This window comes from Nicotiana sylvestris, chromosome 5 (assembly GCF_000393655.2).
Source record: "Nicotiana sylvestris chromosome 5, ASM39365v2, whole genome shotgun sequence".
Classification (NCBI taxonomy): Eukaryota; Viridiplantae; Streptophyta; class Magnoliopsida; order Solanales; family Solanaceae; genus Nicotiana; species Nicotiana sylvestris.
In genome coordinates, this window is record NC_091061.1 from 159,612,073 (window position 1) to 159,630,567 (window position 18,495).

An 18,495-nucleotide genomic window follows, 5' to 3' on the forward strand; every position below is an offset into this window, starting at 1 on the left:
TTCATTGTGCAAGATTCGAATTAAATGCTTTTTTCTGTTTGATTATTGTACAAAGGAGGTGCTTGACATCTTATCAGAGACATGAATCATAATAGACAAGAGCTAGGACTCGATCCATGTTGAAAGGCACATGCTTTTACAAGCTGAACTTCAAGTAGCACGACTTTTGTACCTTTTCAGTCGTGGCCACAGAGGTGGAGCCAAGATTTGAAGCTAATGGGTTGGGGATTCTATTCCTTGTAAGTTATTGGATTCCAAATTAATAATTTGTACATATTTGGGGTGAGATTTGGAGAGAGAAACTTGGGGGAGTGGGAATATACGGTAGAGTTAAATTAGGAGACTAATTAATAACATTAAAACCTCTAAAATGTACATAAATGGTAATTAGGTATATAAAAGGTAATTATATTAAAAGTTAAGCATGGAGAGTAATATAGTTTACTATATGACATAGGAATGTAAAAATCCCATTTTTAAAGGCAAATATAAGTTTGGACCAAAGCTACTAAGTTCGATGGAACCCGCATCCGAAGTTCTAGCTCCGCCCCTGGTTGTGGGATGTGTCCTTTAATGAGAATACTGACACGAGTCAATATATCATTTTTGCAGCTGCTTCTGTATTCTCTCTTTCCTAATCCGCTTATTGATAAATCTAGCATTTCTTTTTTAATTTTTTATTTTGGTCAAGTTAGTTCCTTTGGATCTCTAAGGGATTGATTGATCACCCATACTAGTGAAAGTAGTTTTGGTGTTTAATTCTCTATTAATATAATTGGCTTGCTAGTTATTCTTTTTATCTCAATATTAATGATGCATGCGATTGTTGCGCATTAGTTCTTGTACCATTTACATCGAATTTGGTGTTAAATAACCATACACGCATACAAACTAGCAAATGAAAAAACGTCCATTTGTGCTATTATTTATCGAGTTAATCGTCTCGTTATCTCTTTAAATTCTATTAATATTTGCAATTTGGATTTTAAATTTATGCGGAAGTGTTCAAAATAAACATTCTATTATGCGGATGTTTACTTATTCATATTCCAAAACACGCCCTTTCATATTAAGAGCTTTCTTAATATTGTTCTTTATCAAGGAGAATTAAAAAAATAATAATGTTCATAAATTTGTCTTTTTGAGAATATAAATTTTTTCTCATTTAAATTATATCATACACCATCTTTAAAATTAGAAATGATAGATAATTAAGCATGGAGTTAATTTTAAACAATGTAATTCATAACAGTGAACACCAATATATACTAATTATTAACACCACAAACCAAATATCGGACTAAATGAAATTAGCACATTACGATTTCTGCATTGCAATCCCTACGGCTACAACTGATTAAATAGGAAACAAAATCTGTCTCAACAAATCAAAGTAAAAATACATATCACTTAACCATAGTTAAGTGTTAAAAGGTATATACGTGCAAGATATATGTCACATTTATTTGCGGGTAAGTTTTAGCATTTCCTAAACTGTACGCAACGGGTAAAATCAATTAGTATTATTTATACAACCAATCCAAATTAATTAACCAAAGGTCCACCTAGAATTGCTGCCAAAAACAGACCCTTAATGACACAACCGCTCGTTAGGGGTGTACATGGACCGGATTGATTTGGTTTTTATCAAAACCAAACCAAACCAATTATATCGGTTTGGATTGGTTCGATTTTGTCGGGTTTTTTTGTTATATGAATATTATTTCAATCTTACTTTATTAAAACTATAGATAAAGCTTTGATAAGTGAATATATGTTTAGTAAATATGGAAAAAATTGACAAACATATGATCTATTAAAATATTCTAATGGGAAATTTTTTTTAGTAACACATGGTAGTTATTTTCTTAGTCGTCTAACAATAATTTTTCGTTAATTTACGCTTTCTAAGGTTAATACATGAGAGGATCCCAAATATTTCTACATTTTCTAACGAAAAATCATTATAAAGTCTTAAAAATATAAATAAAATTTATATATTTATATGTCGGTTTGGTTCGGATTTTTTTACTCAATACCAAACCAAGTCAAACCAAACCTAGTCGGGTTTTTAAATCGATTTGGTTTGATTTTTCGATTTGGTGCAGTTTTCCGGTTCGGCTTGAACACCCCTACCGCTCGTGCACAAGGCTAGCAAGACTAGACGTCACGACAAAGTTTCGATCTAATCTAGATATACTGAGCGGCTTAGAAACAAGTACTCCAGTATTGATAACAACCGCGCGCGCCAGTCATTTTAACTGGCGAAAGGGGCTTATAATCGTAGGCCTGAACCCTTACTGAAACTGATCAAATTGCTCTTTCTAATTTGTTATTTAAGACACTCGAGCCTTCATCCTCACACAGCAATAAAAAGAAGGTAAAGGGAGAAACACCATTCTAACAACATAGATAAAGTCCCGCTGGGGACTCGGGCCATCCCTCACTTGTTCTTATGAATATTTTTAATAATAGTAGTGTCCGACCAGCTTCAGATCCTTGCTTCCTCCCACCGGGACAGGTACCAAATAACTCATGGGAAGAAATCACTTTGCTTTTCACTGTTCACTCTGAGATTGCCAACTAATAAGCAACTTCTGATTCTGCTATAGTGCTTTTTACATCCAATAGACGGACAATTGTAAGAAATTGTGCGCATTCTATGTGACACTAGAGTCCTGTCAGTTTATTCCGTTTATTCACGAGGAGAATCACAGATCACATATATTACGAATTAATCAGAAAACAGACATAATTTTACATGACAATGGAGATGATTCCAGCCCTTGCATTGACTAGCAGACAAGATTATATTATATAGTGTACATACGAGTATGCTCGCTAGCTAGTAACTTTCTTCATCTGTCTCAGGCCTCCTAAGGAAGTACCGCAGGCAGTTTACAAGCACCTGCAGGTTCAACGTTGGACTTGAGATAGCGAAAAAAGGACAACACTATGATAAGGAAGAGACTCAGAGAAATTGTTAGTACAGCCAATGAAAAGGTTAAAGCCTTTTACTGCTCAGTATAATCTCCAGGTTTTACTTACTGCGATCCTAGTCCAACTCTAATTGCATCTTTTTAAGCTACAGTGCTACATTTCACCATAGCGTCCCCCATAGTTTACATTATTGACCACTTATCTTGACATATTCAGCAAGACATGTTAGCAACATGAAAAAATGAAGGGAGATGGATGATATTTAGTATTAACTTTTAAGTTACAATGCTATACGAAGATCGGAATATTGCTAACCATGAAAAGATACCTCAACCGAGAAACACGGCTATGATTGCCCGAACCACTTGAAAACTGTATACAGTAAGTTACCTGAGACAAAGAACTAGTTAATGCTGCCCCTCTGTAACTGACATAGAACTTGTCCTTCGCAACTAGACCCTATACATTTACAAAAGTGAAAGTTGAGGGCAAATTGAAGAGAAGGCAAATAACATGGAAGAATCAAGAATGTATAATACACTTCTTTTTTGGATATGTGAATGTAAGATACTCTTCTACAGGCATATGGAGAATGAAAGAAGCTTACTTCTGTATCAATCTCTGCTGATTCAACATCAATGTTAATATCAGCCATTATTTTGACGACTTCCACCAGTAAACCAGATCGATCAGCTGTTTCAACATGCAGTATACTGAAACAACCACAAGAACATGGCAAGTTAGTATGTGTCCCATCACCAGTTTCAACTGATGCTCATCAACATTTAACTAACTGAGGAGTGATAAATATAAACAATATAGAAACAGTTGCCATAGAATGCTACCTCCTTTTAGGTCCATCATCCTTGATATGTATATGAGTCGCGATATCAACATCAGGCTGCCATCAAGCAGAAGTACAAGTTTAGTAGGCACACTTGAAAAGGTTGAGGAGAAATTACCACTTACCATTATCTCACAAGTAGAGATGACAAAAAGGGCAACAAAGTGCAGCGGTATTGAATCATAATCTTTTTAAGCGTTCAAGGTCATTGATTTCCACCTAGTGAATATGAGGCATGGGTGATGGACCAGCAAGCATTCCCCGGTGGAAGAGGAGTTATAACATATGCCCGCTATTTAAGTATTGACAATGATAAAGAGATCACAAGGACAATAAAGCAAATCCTATGGAGGGTCGAGTACACTATTTAGTCATTGCTTTCCGTCAAAGAACATGCAAGCAGATTAAAAAAAACTCACAGTGAAATGGCAACTACTGGTACAGCGGGACACCCCAAGAAAGAACAATAAGAAAAATGTTTTAGTTCAACTCATGATACTGGAGCTTTACTCCAAGCTCAGGTTGCCCCTTGAGTTTTCCACATTCTACGGGACTCTTACCATTTTGATAAAAACATACCAGATTTCTATGGGAAGTCAGCTAATAGCACCAGGACTAAAACCCACAGACGGATAAGAAAAACCTTAAGTGTTTCCAAGGCACCACAAAAATATTTTCACAACTTTCACATTACCATTGCTTTTCATCCATTTCTCACAATGTATACTTCAATTTAAACACAAACCTTATAAAGAAGTTACTTCTATTAACACATTGAAATTTGGCAACAGACCAAAGCTTATTGATATGCACAACCATTTCAAGTGCAAAAATAGTTATTTGGCTTCAAAATGGAAACAACAGTTATCATGAACTCTAGACGATAATGGGAATGATGTAGTGTCCTTCATTCATCCGAAACGTAGAGCCAAAAAGCAATTAACATGCATTTGAAGGGGCAATGGAAAGTGAAAAAGTTGTTTATTTAGATGGCTCCGGCCAGCACCAAAGAAGAAAACAATAATAATAATAATAATAATAATAATAATAATAATAATAACAACAATAATAATAATAATATAATATTAATAATAAGATTTAGACAAAGAAAATAGGCAAATTGGAACAAAAAACGAGGTAACTCTCCCACCTAAAACTTGAAAATTCAGTTAATTGACAAACAATATATAATAACATAAATATCTATGTCAAACAATAGCTGTAAAATACTTGAAATGCTTTTCATCAGCCGTTGCGCGCTAGCACGCTAGCCTTTTCCCAACCTAGTATTTGTAAGCAAGTTGATGTACAAACAGGTTCAAACAGAGTGAAATGGACAGTGAGGTTTCATATAGGGCCCTAACTAGGTTGGGGTTGAGGCATAATTGTTGTACTGACGAGAGGCACTGGGATAAATAGGGAAGCAGCTAATTTATCTGAATGTTTCACCTTCTTTTCTGGTGCTTTTATCCCAAAAGCCTCACCCATAGCAAGCTGCTCGCTAGACTCCTGATAAACATAAAACATTCTACTTTAAGGGGTTGCAGTAGCAAGCTAAGGAATATGAAAACATGAACCATTATTCTATCAAAGGATAGATCAATCAGAATGGCGTGTATAGATTCTAGATGTGTTTAGAGATTGTATACGGGAAGTTCAGGAAACATACTGGATGATACTTGATAAGGTTGTTGATTATGGTCAAACGAATCCTCTCCAATAAATCAGGATCTTCAACTTTGCGCCCGGTATCCCTGGAGAGCAAAAACGGAAGGCATTTGTCTAAAAAGATAATGGCATATGCCAAAAGACATGCTTGTAGGGATGTTATTAACTAGAGATTTAGGGAAGTTATGGAATAACACATGAGGTATTTCTCATAGACATGAAGAATAATACATTAGGAGTAAAATAACAAGTAGTCATCCTCTCTAAAACTTCAAAGCATGCTGTTGGACATCCTCCATTTCTATATCATCTCATAAAGACACATATGTGCTACTGGTGAATCATTAGACAGGCATACCTACCCCCTGATCAATCACCATTAGGGTTTCAACCATGCGACCTTGAAAATATGCAACATATAATCCAACACCTTTGCTCTATTTCAGTTCATTTGACTTGCATTACCTTCAACAATTCCCATATATTTCTCAACATACTATAGAGAAGATTCAGCTTCAATCAGAATCAGGGCTAGCAATAAATCTGATAAAAAGGAATCATATGCAAAATGTATTTAGTCACATAACATTCAGTGCAGATCATACTGATTAATGCTCAAAAATTGTGGACTTGTGAAGAAAAGAAGAACTAGCCAAAATGATTAGCAGTTATCTTTTCTTATAAGTAATATGAATGTAAGTATATAAATCATAAACTACTACAAAAATTCAGAAAATCCAATTCCATGTATTAGCATGCCAAGGCACATATTAAAATGAAGTACAATAGTTAATCTACACTTACAATCGTGTAATAAGAAACTTTGTCTTTTTCACTGAACCCTCGGTGGTAACAATTCCTTTCACAACATCCAAGCCCAAGTCTTTGAGTGCCTTCATCTGCACGACATACAAGACCAACTAGTTGGCTATGTATACTTGATGAGAAGTCAAGACAGCAAAAACAAAAAGCACTAAACCCTGGAAAAGGAGATTGTACGCGAAAATAACGAATGGGGTGGTTACCAATAGGAAAGGCATGCAGACAAGTATCATATAAATAGTGAACCACCAAATCTCTCCTCTGTGTATAAAATGCATAAGGCAAGTATCAACCATCGCAATAAACTTGTTTATCTGATCACAACAGTATGTGGCCAGTAAACAAATACACAAACCGGAAACCAAAAGGAGAGAGACTAAAAACTCAGATCCCTTGAAAGAGGAAACATTAAACAATATTTTTTTTTAAACAAAGATAGAGACGTAGGTCCATTCAAGTGCTTATCAGTGGAGGAAAGTATCTGAACGGAAAATGTGAAATTAAATATCTTTGAGCCTCTCTCAGAGCATCTTTAACAGGTTGGATATGGGATCCGACATGCAATGAATCTCCAAGCGGAAATGGTATGACAAGGAATACCAGCTTCCGTGGTTTTTTTATCTCTCCCCTCTTTCAAAATTTTGTATTCAATGGAGAAACTTTTGCACAAAATTCCATTTATATGGAAGCAAAAAGAGAAACATGCATGTGGACATTGGCATGCATATGCACACTGCACAGGGTGGGAATGGTGTTCAAAGAATTCACCGTGTCAATGAGAAGACCTAGCCGATCACCGAAGCTAATTTCCACAGTGGTTGCATCGCATTCAGGATCCTGAATTAAATGAACAATTGGCAAAGGAACATAACCAGACTCCTGCTCGGCTTTCTGAAAGGAAAATATATAATCACCATCATGATCTGACAAAATGACAGAAATGTACAAAAAAATGCTAATGACTGGAGAAAGGGAGATTCTGCAATCTCTGCATTTTTTTCCATTCCTCATTATGAGTATTCAGTTAAACAATATAGCATATAGTGTTGTTGCTAAATTGTCATAGGAATTTATCCAATAAGAAAAATGATGTTTCAATGATTTCACACTGTAATATGATTATGTTTTCAACAAATGGTGATGTCACCAATATTTGCTGCAAGTTTACAGGAAACCACTAAATTATGGTGCTGGTAGCCTGGTGAGCAAACGAAAAAACTCAAAGCCACAGTCAGCTTAATTTGTTTTTGTATCTTTTATAGAAGAACAACTTGATTTTGTTCCTGCACTTCTTCTATCCTCCATCAGCTATAATAATATTTAAGTTGCCATTTAATTTTTTTCCACCCACCTTTCCCTGTTAAATTGCTGTTTCTTATCTTCAGCTGCCAAGTTCCAACTTCGAATGGCAGTGCATTTTATCAAATGCTAGAAATGTCAAACAACTACCATCTAACAATGCAACTTTCCCTTTTCCTCTGAATAAGCAGCGTCATTCTAGAAATGCATTGACCATTCATTTTCACAAGTATCTCAAAACTCAAAATTTGATTTATCAGATGCAGAGAAGATTTCGAAATGTTTTATTTGATTTATTACTTAAAAGCCTCAACAGCATGCAATAAAGTAAAGTACTAAAATACCTAAATTCATTAGCTCCTTGGGAAGCTATTTCAATAACAGTCTATAATAACAGAATATACTGTAAAGTCAGCATATGGAATCTTGAATAGCTCTGGTCACATGAACGCATATGGAATCTTGAATAGCTCTGGTCACATGAACAATGGGACATGTCACTAGAAGCACATCTGGAAGGTGAAAATCCCTTTTAAAATGGCTTGCTTTTGTTGGCTTGTCGTCAAAGAGGTTGTTCTAACTCATGACTGTTTAATGAGGAGAGGAATGCTTATGTGTTCCAAATGTTTCTTGTGTGGAAAAGAGATTGAAACAAACAGTCGCCTCTTTTCACATTGCAAAGTAACTAGTAGGCTGTGGTATCTTTTCATGAGTATGAAAGGTGTGAAACGGGCAATACCTAGGACAACTGCAGAAATGTTAGCTTGCTGGAATGACCCAGGTATTCTACTGAGGCTGAAGCATTGGTGGAGGTTGATCCCAGCATGTATTGTGGTCAATTTGGTTGGAGAGAAATTCAAGGTGCTTTGAAGATAGAGCTAACACTGAACAGAAGATCAAGACAAATTGTATATTTTTGTTTCACTTTTGGTGTTAAAGAAGCTTTGGTAGAGGATGTAGAGTCTATAGTGGATATTATTGGGTCTTTGTAACTACCACAAGTCTAGGTTTGCGTTTTGCTCTTTTTCGGGGGTCTTGTAACTATCTTTAACCTTTAGCATAATCTTTATGCTAAAGGTTTTTCTACTTAATTTATAAAACTTGTTACCTTCTCAAAAAAAAAATAACCAGAAAACCAAGAAGTCAAGTTCAAAAATAGAATTAGTGAAATTACATGAGTGAGAAAAATGCACAAAAACCTTATTCAAATGGGAAAATTTGCACAAAAATGGATTGACATACTTATTTAGAACTGAGATTGAGCCACTCAAGCAATCACTCCAGAACATCATAATATCCACGATAAACTAGCTACTATATAAGAGATATAATCAAAACTCACTAATGCTGGTGACAAACTCATTGAATCAACTCTATCTAGAGTACAATAAACAGTATACCTGCAAAGCAACTCAAACTTGTCAGATCACCATAGTTAGATATGAGTTAAGTTTTATGCAGCGACGGTACAATCAAGTCACTTATAAGGTAACTGCAAGTAAATCTCTATAGTAACATTAATTGGTAACCTGATAAAAAAAACTGCTATCACTGGTTAAAGAACACTGATTGTGTAAACTGTCGATGCATATAACTTAAATCTTTTAGATATATATATTTAATTACTTAAATAACTGAAAATCATTCACTTCTATGGTTTCACTAATCAAATAGAAAAAAACAAGATCATTCACGTGCTACTCTACATACCTAAAAACTAAACAGTGAAGATTCCGCAGAAACCAAATCAACCGGCAATTTCAGTACTTTCTCAACTAAAATAGCATAGAGAGTCAATAATTAGGTTTAATTTACTACTAAAACTTGTTTTTCAGCTAAAGCTGATTATATAGCTCAAAACATAATACGAGATCATATGTCAGTAATTAGTAAACCAGGGTAATAAGGCGAAAGGTTTAAGTAAAGTAGCTTACTTTCTCCGGCGAGAAGTCGTAACACCGGAACTGGAAAATGCGTGAAAAACGGCGGAGGGAGAAGAGTTGACGCCGTAATCGGCATCGGAGAACGCCGATCGAAGTGAAGCGAAGAAAGCGTTGGCGATAGCCATGAAGAAAATGGAGAGAGAGAGATTTTGTGATTCAACGGTGAAGTGATTGGACTTATGAGAGCAGTGAAGAGGTGGAATATAGTGGCGTTTGGACACAAGAATGGTAAAATTTGGGGAGAAAAATTAAGCGAAAATAATATTTAAAAATTAAAATTGTGTTTGAATATGAATATAATTTAAGGTTTTTTTTTTGAATTTTTGTAAATTATTTGAATTAAAAATTTTAAAAAATAATTTTTTTGGAGTTTTTAAAAATTTTTTTAAAAAAAAAAGTTCATCTCCAAGTAAGAGAAATTTCATAGCCAAAATTTGATTTCGAAACAAAGAAGTAAAAAAGCCTTCTTTTTTTTTCTTTGGGTCCATAGTACATGTGTTAAGATATTTTTCTTTTAAGAACTTCGATAGCAACGTTTAGGTGCTAGTATGCGTCAGCTTTGTGGACCCACCTGCCGCATTGCAAATGCCACGTCAGATGGGTCCCATTCAAGCTTCTTTTTTGTTATGCTTCTTCTTTTTTTATTTCTGGATTTTCAACTTGATCAATCATTACTTTAGAGTTGTTTTTTTCCAGAATAGGACGGGTGTATATTGTATAATTGTTTTCTTCCAATAATGAGGGTAATATATTAGGAAAATTGAAAACAACTTGCTAACTTGAATAAGCTTAGAGTTATGACTGATAGAATACGAGAAGCCTCTGAATTGAGATTTCCTACTCAAGAAAAACTAAATGAGTAAATTAATAAAAAGAGCTTTCTTTTTCATAAACTACAGTACTACACCCACAATGAGTTTATTCTTGTTTAGAAAACTACATTCAAAATGAACTCTATAATAGTATCGGCGACAAATTATTAAATAAACTTAATTTGCTACGTAGTACCATGAAAGTTTGAGAAAGAACGGTGGAAGGGAGGGTGAGGAGGGCGGTGTCTATATCCGACAACTAATTCGGGTTTATGCCGGGTCGTTCTACTGCGGAAGCTATCCACCTTACCAGGAGATTGGTGGAACAGTATATGGATTGGAAGAAAGATTTGCACATGATATTTATTGACCTAAAGAAAGCGTATGACAAGATTCCTAGGGAGGTTTTGGAGATGCCTGGAGGTGAAAGGTGTGTCGTAGCTTACATTAGGGTGATAAAGGACATGTATGAGGGAGCTAAGACTCGGGTTAGGACTATGAGAGGTGAGTCGGAGCACTTTCCGGTTGTTATGAGGTTGCACCAAGGGTCTGCGCTCAACCCGTTCTTATTTTTCCTGGCGATGGATGCACTAACACACCATATTCAAGGGGATGTGCCATGGTGTATGTTATATAGTTCCGATTGATGAGACGCGAGGCGGCGTTAACGAGAGGTTGGAGGTTTGGAGACAGACCCTTGAGTCTAAAGGTTTCAAGTTGAGTAGGACTAAGATAGAATATCTGGAGTGTAAGTTCAGCGATGCGTTGGGGGAAGCGGACATGGATGCGAGGCTTGACTCATAAGTCATCCCCAAGAGAGGAAGTTTCAAGTACTTTGGGTCAATTATTCAGGGGGTAAGGAGATAGATGAGGATATCACGCACCGTATAAGAGTGGGGTGGATGAAATGGATATTAGCATCTCGAGTTCTGTGTGACAAGAAAGTGCCACCGAAATTTAAAGACAAGTTCTATAGAGCGGCGGTTAGAGCGGTCATGCTGTATGGAGGTGAGTGTTGGGCAGCCAAGAATTCTCATACCCAGAAGATGAAAGTGGCAGAAATGAGGATGTTAAGATGGATGTGAGAGCACACTAGACTGGATAAGATTAGGAATGAAGATATTCGGGAGAAGGCAGGTGTCACTCCCATGGACGACAAGATGTGAGAAGTGAGGCTTAGATAGTTCGGGCACGTGGGGGGGAGAAGCCTAGATGTCCCAATTAGGACGTGTGAGCGGTTGGCATTGGCAGGTATGAGAAGAGATAGAGGGCGGCCTAAGAAATATTGGGGTGAGGTGATCAGGCGAACATAATCGGCCGTTTTTCTTCTTTGTACCGGAGGCGGGACTAGGCTGGTAATGTTTCGCCTTGGGTTGTTAGTGGTTTGTAGTTTCCACACTATTTTCTATGGCATTATTATTGGTTATTGTTGTTGCTTTTTCATCTATTTTCTGTCTCTTACGATGTTGATATTATTTTTTTGGCTTTTGTTACTGTCACTGATCTATTGTTTATTTTCGTCTTCTTGAGCCGAGGGTCTTTCAGAAACAGTCTCTTTATCCCTTCGGGGTAGGGGTAAGGTCTGCGTATACTCTAACTACCCCATACCCCACTTGTGAAATTTTACTAGGTTGTTGTTATTGTTATTGTTATTTTAATTTGCTACGTAGGGTATAAGATTATTTGTGACCGTAAGCAATAATACTACATATTTTTCAGCATTAACAAAATATGAAAACTAGTGGAGGATAATTGTGAATAGAACAGTCCTTTTTATTACTCATAATGATAATATTAATTATAGGTTGCTCATTAACTTTTTCTGATATCAAGTTTCAAATAGCTATTTACGTGAACTCTGTAACTTGAATAAATTCTATTAACTATAATAACATTTTGTAAAGAATTAAATTATTAAATCTCACGCAAAAAAAGCATCTTTTATGAGTTTCAAGATATTCCTTTAATTATTAGAAGTTCAGAGATATATCATTCAAAGTGACATAGATTACCCCAAGATTTTTTTATTTTATTTGTTGGAATTGAATATTAATAAAGAACTAATAAAAGACGGAATCACTTAAAAGCATCACATTGTATTAAAATTAATTATCTTGGGTAACTTATATGGTTTCTTATATTTATTATTATAAAAGATATGATACATAAGTATGCCGTCTAAAACAATAAGTTTTCTATTTAAAACTAGATTAACTTTTGTTTTTTATTATTATCAATACAGTATGAAGTATGGGGGTTATTTCATTATCTCAAGAAGGTAACTTTTGACTTGCGCAGTCAAAAAAGTCAAGTTAGAGAGCTCCCTCTAAAATACATACATGGATACAAATACTACATCACCAATTATCCCATCGGAACTATCGGATAAAATTAATCAAATGGACGTAAAAGAAACAACAACGTATTCCTACAAAAAAAATGTTGCTAGATAAACAGACAACAAGCCAAGCAGAATATTATGACGAGGAACCCCCCTCAAACAACAAAGACGATAGGGGTAAAAGAGTTGATGGTCCAATTGCCTTATCTAAGGAAGACAAGAATCGTCTATACCATTCATGGCGATTTTCAATAATCATAAAGGTCTTTGGTCGTAGAATGCCCCACCATTACCTCCGATCTAAGCTAGCTGACCTTTGAAAATCATCTGAACAGTTAATTTTGATTGACTTAGGATGGGACTTCTTCTTAGTCAAATTTCGATTAGAGGATATCATGGCTAAGGCACTACACCTAGGCTCATGGTTCATCTCTGAAAAATTCCTATCAGTATGTAAATGGGAACCAAAGTTTGTTACACAAGAAGCTACACTATCTTTTACTGCCATCTGGATTCACCTGCCACAGTTGCCAATAGAATTCTATGATAAAGAAATTCCGAAAAAAAAAGTAGGACGGAAGCTTGGTAAACTACTTAAAAATGATACATGCATATCCTCCACCATGAGAGGGAGGTATGCACGCATATGTATCCAAGTTCCACTTGAAATTCCGGTGGAAACATCGATCATTATCGAAGATAAAAAATAGGCAGTGATTTATAAAGGGAAAGGAATCTTGTGCAAAGGCTGTGGCAGAATTGGCCATACTTTTAAATCTTGCAAGTATAGAAAAGAAACAATAGCACCATCACAAGAAGTCCCAGAATGTTCTGAAATGCGTAGTCCTAAAGAAGACAAGGACAAATGGAATATAATAATCTTCTCACGAAGAAGGAAACCAAATCACAAACCCATGCAGGGAAGAAGAAATGAAGTAGGAATTGCAAATCATCCTGATCAAAAATCACAAAAGATATAGGTAAAAATGTTCGATGCAATTTTTGGTAAGTTTCTGGAAACTCAAACCTTTCAATACAATTCTAAAATGAACATCACTTAGGATAATAATCCTAATTGTCCCAATAATTTGACTAACAAATATAAACCCATTTCCCAAACCCCGATAGCCCAACCCAAAGGCCCCAACCCAAGTCCAACGTAAAAGGGAAAGCGAAATCGGGGTCTGAAGAGGTAGGCATGGACGCAACAAATGGAGCGATCCAAGTTGTATCCAATGAGGCCCCCATCACTAACCCAAAACCAGGTATAGACCTGACAAATAATATTGGATTGGGCCACCACTCTCCAACCAAATCAACTAATGGGGTCCATACCCAATCAGAGTTTACAAGCCCAAATGATTTCCTCTGCCCCAGTACCTACATGCCCCCTATTCACCCCCTAACAGAGATCTCTACAGAGAAAACTTCACTAGAATCCATTGACACTCAAGTACCTCACTTTAGAAATTACCTAAACTCAGGTGACATGACACCTTCCGTCTACTCAAACAGATCCACAATTAATTCTAAATCCATGATATCATATGGAAATACCAATGCTTAATTTGATGGATATGATTTGACCCCTAAACACAATTACCCCATTATGTATCAAACGCCTAACCTAACCCATATTTTTACTCAAAGAGACAAAGCCAAAAAGCACAAAAATGGAAAACCTCCAGCAACCACCCACCACCGTGACCTCCCTCCCATTGCCGTCGGATAACACACAGGTATCGTGGCTAAAGGTGGAGCTACGGGGCTAGGTAATAGCCTACAACTTCACCTTAGAGAACCAACCGGTGACCCTAATCATCAAAAATCCTGCGCACCTAGCGAGGGCAATAATGGAGGCCCTAAACAGGGCCTTGGCAACCTTTGTCGCAAACCTATGCAATCAATGACTCTTAATGGCAGCATGCATCCCAATCTAGACCTCTCATTGATCAAAAACGTCATCTCTTAATCATTCTAATTGATTCCCTTCTTCCCAGACCCAGTAGCGGAAGACCTAGCGACGACTCCATAATTTGCGACTATCAAACCATCATCCCAACAAGTTCCATCGTTTTCAACTCTAGCAGGGAAGAGCTAAGCACCATTGTTAGGGAATATAACAAAAGAGATCAACAAAGCGTTATAAATATTGAAGGGGAAAACAACCATGGAGGTAGAAGGGGAAGGTTATGGACCACTCTGAACGGACTAACTCCTACTAGACTCTGTCAGGGTGATAGAGTTCAGTATAGAGAGCAGCGAGATCCTAGTTCTCTTATTCCCCAAGACCTTGACCTAGTGTGGAGTGGGCTTGGGATATCACCACAATCAAGGAGTGATCAAGCCTCTACTGACATTAACCTCTGTAATGAGCATGAAAAATCAAGAACAAAAGAAATATGTGACGCCTTCTCAGGGGACAGAGACGGAACAGAGAACAAAATCCCCCAGCAAACTACACCCTTAATAAATTACATCATATGGAATGTTAGGGGTGGTATGTTGAGTTCAAGAGTCACCGCTTTGCCATGGTTCAAATGCACAAACCAACCATGTTGGTGCTGTTAGAAACCAGAATGGCCAACCACAAGAAGATGACTGAAGAAATGCATTTTGACAAGCTAATTCAGTCCCCAACAGTGGGCCTCTCCAGTGGGATAGTCATGATGTGGAAAGCAGACTGTGTGCAAGTAGATGTATCCACTACTCCCCAAGGTATTCATGCCATGGTTAATATATTACCCTTTCATACTCCCTGGTTATTTTCAGCTATTTATGCTAGCAACTTGTTAGCTTATAGGAGACTGTTGTGGGATAACTTTGTTGCTATATCTAGAGTTATTCTAGGAACTGGTTTGTAGGTGGTAATTTTAATGAAGTCTTAAAAGCTAGAGATATAAAAATAGGAGCAGTCTAATCTTAGAAAGAATTAATAGATGTTTTGCCAATAATTGCTGGATATCTTAGTACCCCAAGGCATGTGTAACCTATCTCCCTAGGACCCGCTCTGATTACTGCCCATCACAAATAAAGCTAAAAGGGGATCATGTCAATACCGCCAATAAGCCTTTTAGGTTTGAATCCATATGGACTAGCTATCCATCCTTCCCCAATATCACCACTAAGGCTTTTACCCCAAACTCTCCTCTAATTCAGTCAACCCGTATCTTCAAGAACATAGTCACTTAGCAGAATAGACATGCCTTTGGCAATATCTTCTAGAAAAAAAAAGAATTATGGCAAGAATAGCTGGAATCTAAAGATCCCCCAGCTACCAGTTTAGTGACTTCCTCTTGAATCTAGAAGGTTGCTTGATTAAGGAACTTGACTCAATCCTCAGAAATGAGGAACATTTTTGGAAACTGAAATCAAGAGTCAACTGGCTAACTGAGGGTGATTTCAACACTAGGTTCTTTCATACTTCCACTCTCAATAGGAGAATGGGGAACAAAATCATGTCCTTAAAATATGATAGTGGGAATTGTCTATATGAGAATGGAGATATAAAAAATTCCATCCTGAACTATTTCAAGTCCCTTCATACCTCTTCCCACACTTAAGCCCCTCTCACACAACCAGTCCTGTTGGTCTGATCCACACTCTTTCCAACTCTCAAAAAGACAACCTGGACACGCCCTTAAAGGAATGTGAGATCAAAATGGCCATTTCTCGTTCAAACCCTTTAAATCTCCTGCGCAAATAGGTTATACCCTTTCTTCTACCAAAAATACTAGAACATTATGGGGCAATCAGTGATTGACTTCTGTAAATCATGTTTTGACACCCACACCATGAGTGAAACCATGAATGAGACCCTGCTCTGCCTCATCCCTAAGCGCCCCCAAGCCACTATGCTCAAAAACTTCAGACCTATAGGAATTTGCAATACCATCTACAAAACTGTCACAAAGGTTATTGTTAATAGGATTAAACCTCTCCTCCCTAACATTATTGGCCCTAGCCATGCCAGCTTCTTATCCAATAGGAGGGCATTTGATAGTTCTATTATTGTCCAAGAATACATTATTCACTTTGGTAAGATGAGAGGGAATCATACCAACATGATCCTCAAAATATATTTAGAGAAAGCCTTTGACAGATTGGAGTGGTATTTCATTAGAGACACTCTTCAGACTTTCAAATTCCCACTTGGTTTAACCAAGCTAATCCTATCATGTATCACTTCCTCTTCCATATCTATTCTGGTAAATGGTGGCAAAACTAACACATTCAAACCAACTAGAGAAATTAGGCAAGGCGATCCCATCTCTCCATATATGTTCATCATGTGCATGGAGAGACTTTCATAGGCTAATTGATAGGGTTGTTTATGATAAGCAATGGCTTCCAATCAGCATTAGTAGGTCTAGCCCCAAGATATCACATCTCTTCTTTGCTGATGACCTCACCCTATTTGTAAAGGCAAACACCAGAAACTGCAACACAATCACTATAATTTTGTAGTCCTTTAATGAAGCATATGGGCAAAAAGTCAACCTCACCAAGTCTAGGGTGCTCTTCTCCTCTAATTGAAAATTTGACACCATGGAGAATCTTACAAGTGCACTTTCCATTCAAACTTTAACCTCTTTTGGTAAATACTCGAACTTTCCAATGTTCCACAAGAGACCTTCCAGTAGTGATTTTTAGTACATAATTGACAATATGAAATCTAAGTTTTCTGGGTGGAAAACAAATGTCTAAACATGACTAGAAGGGTAACTCTGGCCAAAGCTTTCCTTAATAGTATACCAAGCCATATCATGCAATTCATCAAGCTAACTACCCAAACAATCAAGCAAATAGATAGAATCCAAAGAAACTTTATTTGTGGTACTACATCAAATAAGAAAAAAATATACCTGGTCAATTGGGATAGAGTCATTAATCAGAAATCCCATGGGGGCTGGGTTTACAGAAAGTGGAATGCAAGAACAGGGCCTCCCATGCTGGCCTTGCTTGGAGAATTTTCCAAAATACCTCTAGCATGTGGGCAATAGTTCTAATCTCTAAGCACTATAACTGGAACCATACTCCAAAAAAATCAAAATCTCCAATCTGGCAATGTATCCTCAAAGGTTGGGATACATGTAGTAAGGCCAGCAGATAAGTGGTTCACAAAGGAAATAGAGTGAGCTTCCTTAGTGATGTTTGGATTCCCAAGAATCCGGCAATAAAGGACATGATTGAGAGTCCCCTCACCCAAAATGACCTTAATGCCAAAGTGAATGCTATCTACAACTTGGGGGAATGGGATACATCTTCTATCTCTCTGAAAATATCACAAACTTAATTAAATCCACATTTATCCTTGCAAACTCTGTCAAGGAAGATATGCTAATTTGGGGACTGACACATAATGTTCTTTTACCACCACTTAGTAACACCGGTAAGCCTCTAAAGAATGGGGAAGGGGTAACTTCAGTTGTATATGGAGGTTAAAAGTTCTAATAAAATAAAAACCTTCATCTGCCTGCTTGCTCAGTAAAGGCTCCCAACAGGAGCCTTCCTACACAGAATTGGAGTTAACTGTATCCCTGCAAGTTGTTTCTGCTTAATAGTTCCAGAAACTAGCAACCATGTCTTCTTTGACTTCCCAGATGCCATCCAGTTCTGGTGACCTGATCTCAAAAAGCTCAATTGAAAGCCAACATATGAACCCAACCTTCACAGCCCAGCTCTGGCCCACTACATGGAACAAGCTAAGGAAAATGCCTTTTAATAATATTATCTCCTAGGAAGTCATACTTCCATTCTGTTTTTGGCACATTTGGTTAACTGGGAATCGTAATATTTTCAATAATAGGAAAGATGACATCTCCA

The 18,495-nt window shown here is 36.9% G+C and overlaps 1 protein-coding gene across 1 annotated transcript; it reads right to left on the reverse strand.

The window, feature by feature from the left end:
- Window positions 1-2,576: 2,576 nt before the first annotated feature.
- On the reverse strand, window positions 2,577-9,955 carry LOC104238157 (ACT domain-containing protein ACR12). Its single transcript, XM_009792448.2, has 10 exons — window positions 9,508-9,955; window positions 8,916-8,973; window positions 7,043-7,165; window positions 6,257-6,351; window positions 5,454-5,538; window positions 5,234-5,293; window positions 3,786-3,841; window positions 3,548-3,653; window positions 3,331-3,399; window positions 2,577-2,908 (listed from the first exon to the last, which is right to left on the reverse strand). Exons 1-10 carry the CDS (start codon window positions 9,639-9,641, stop codon window positions 2,846-2,848), a joined length of 849 nt encoding a protein of 282 aa, XP_009790750.1. The 5' UTR covers window positions 9,642-9,955; the 3' UTR covers window positions 2,577-2,845.
- Window positions 9,956-18,495: the final 8,540 nt, after the last annotated feature.

Excerpts from the sequence above, each read along its gene's own strand:
- LOC104238157 (XM_009792448.2), bottom strand. The coding sequence starts at position 9,641 with ATGGCTATCGCCAACGCTTTCTTCGCTTCACTTCGATCGGCGTTCTCC. Across the intron at positions 8,974-9,507 it reads ACGACTTCTCGCCGGAGAAA|GTATACTGTTTATTGTACTC; the intron begins GTAAGCTACTTT and ends GTTGCTTTGCAG. Across the intron at positions 5,294-5,453 it reads ACCTTATCAAGTATCATCCA|GAGTCTAGCGAGCAGCTTGC; the intron begins GTATGTTTCCTG and ends TATGTTTATCAG.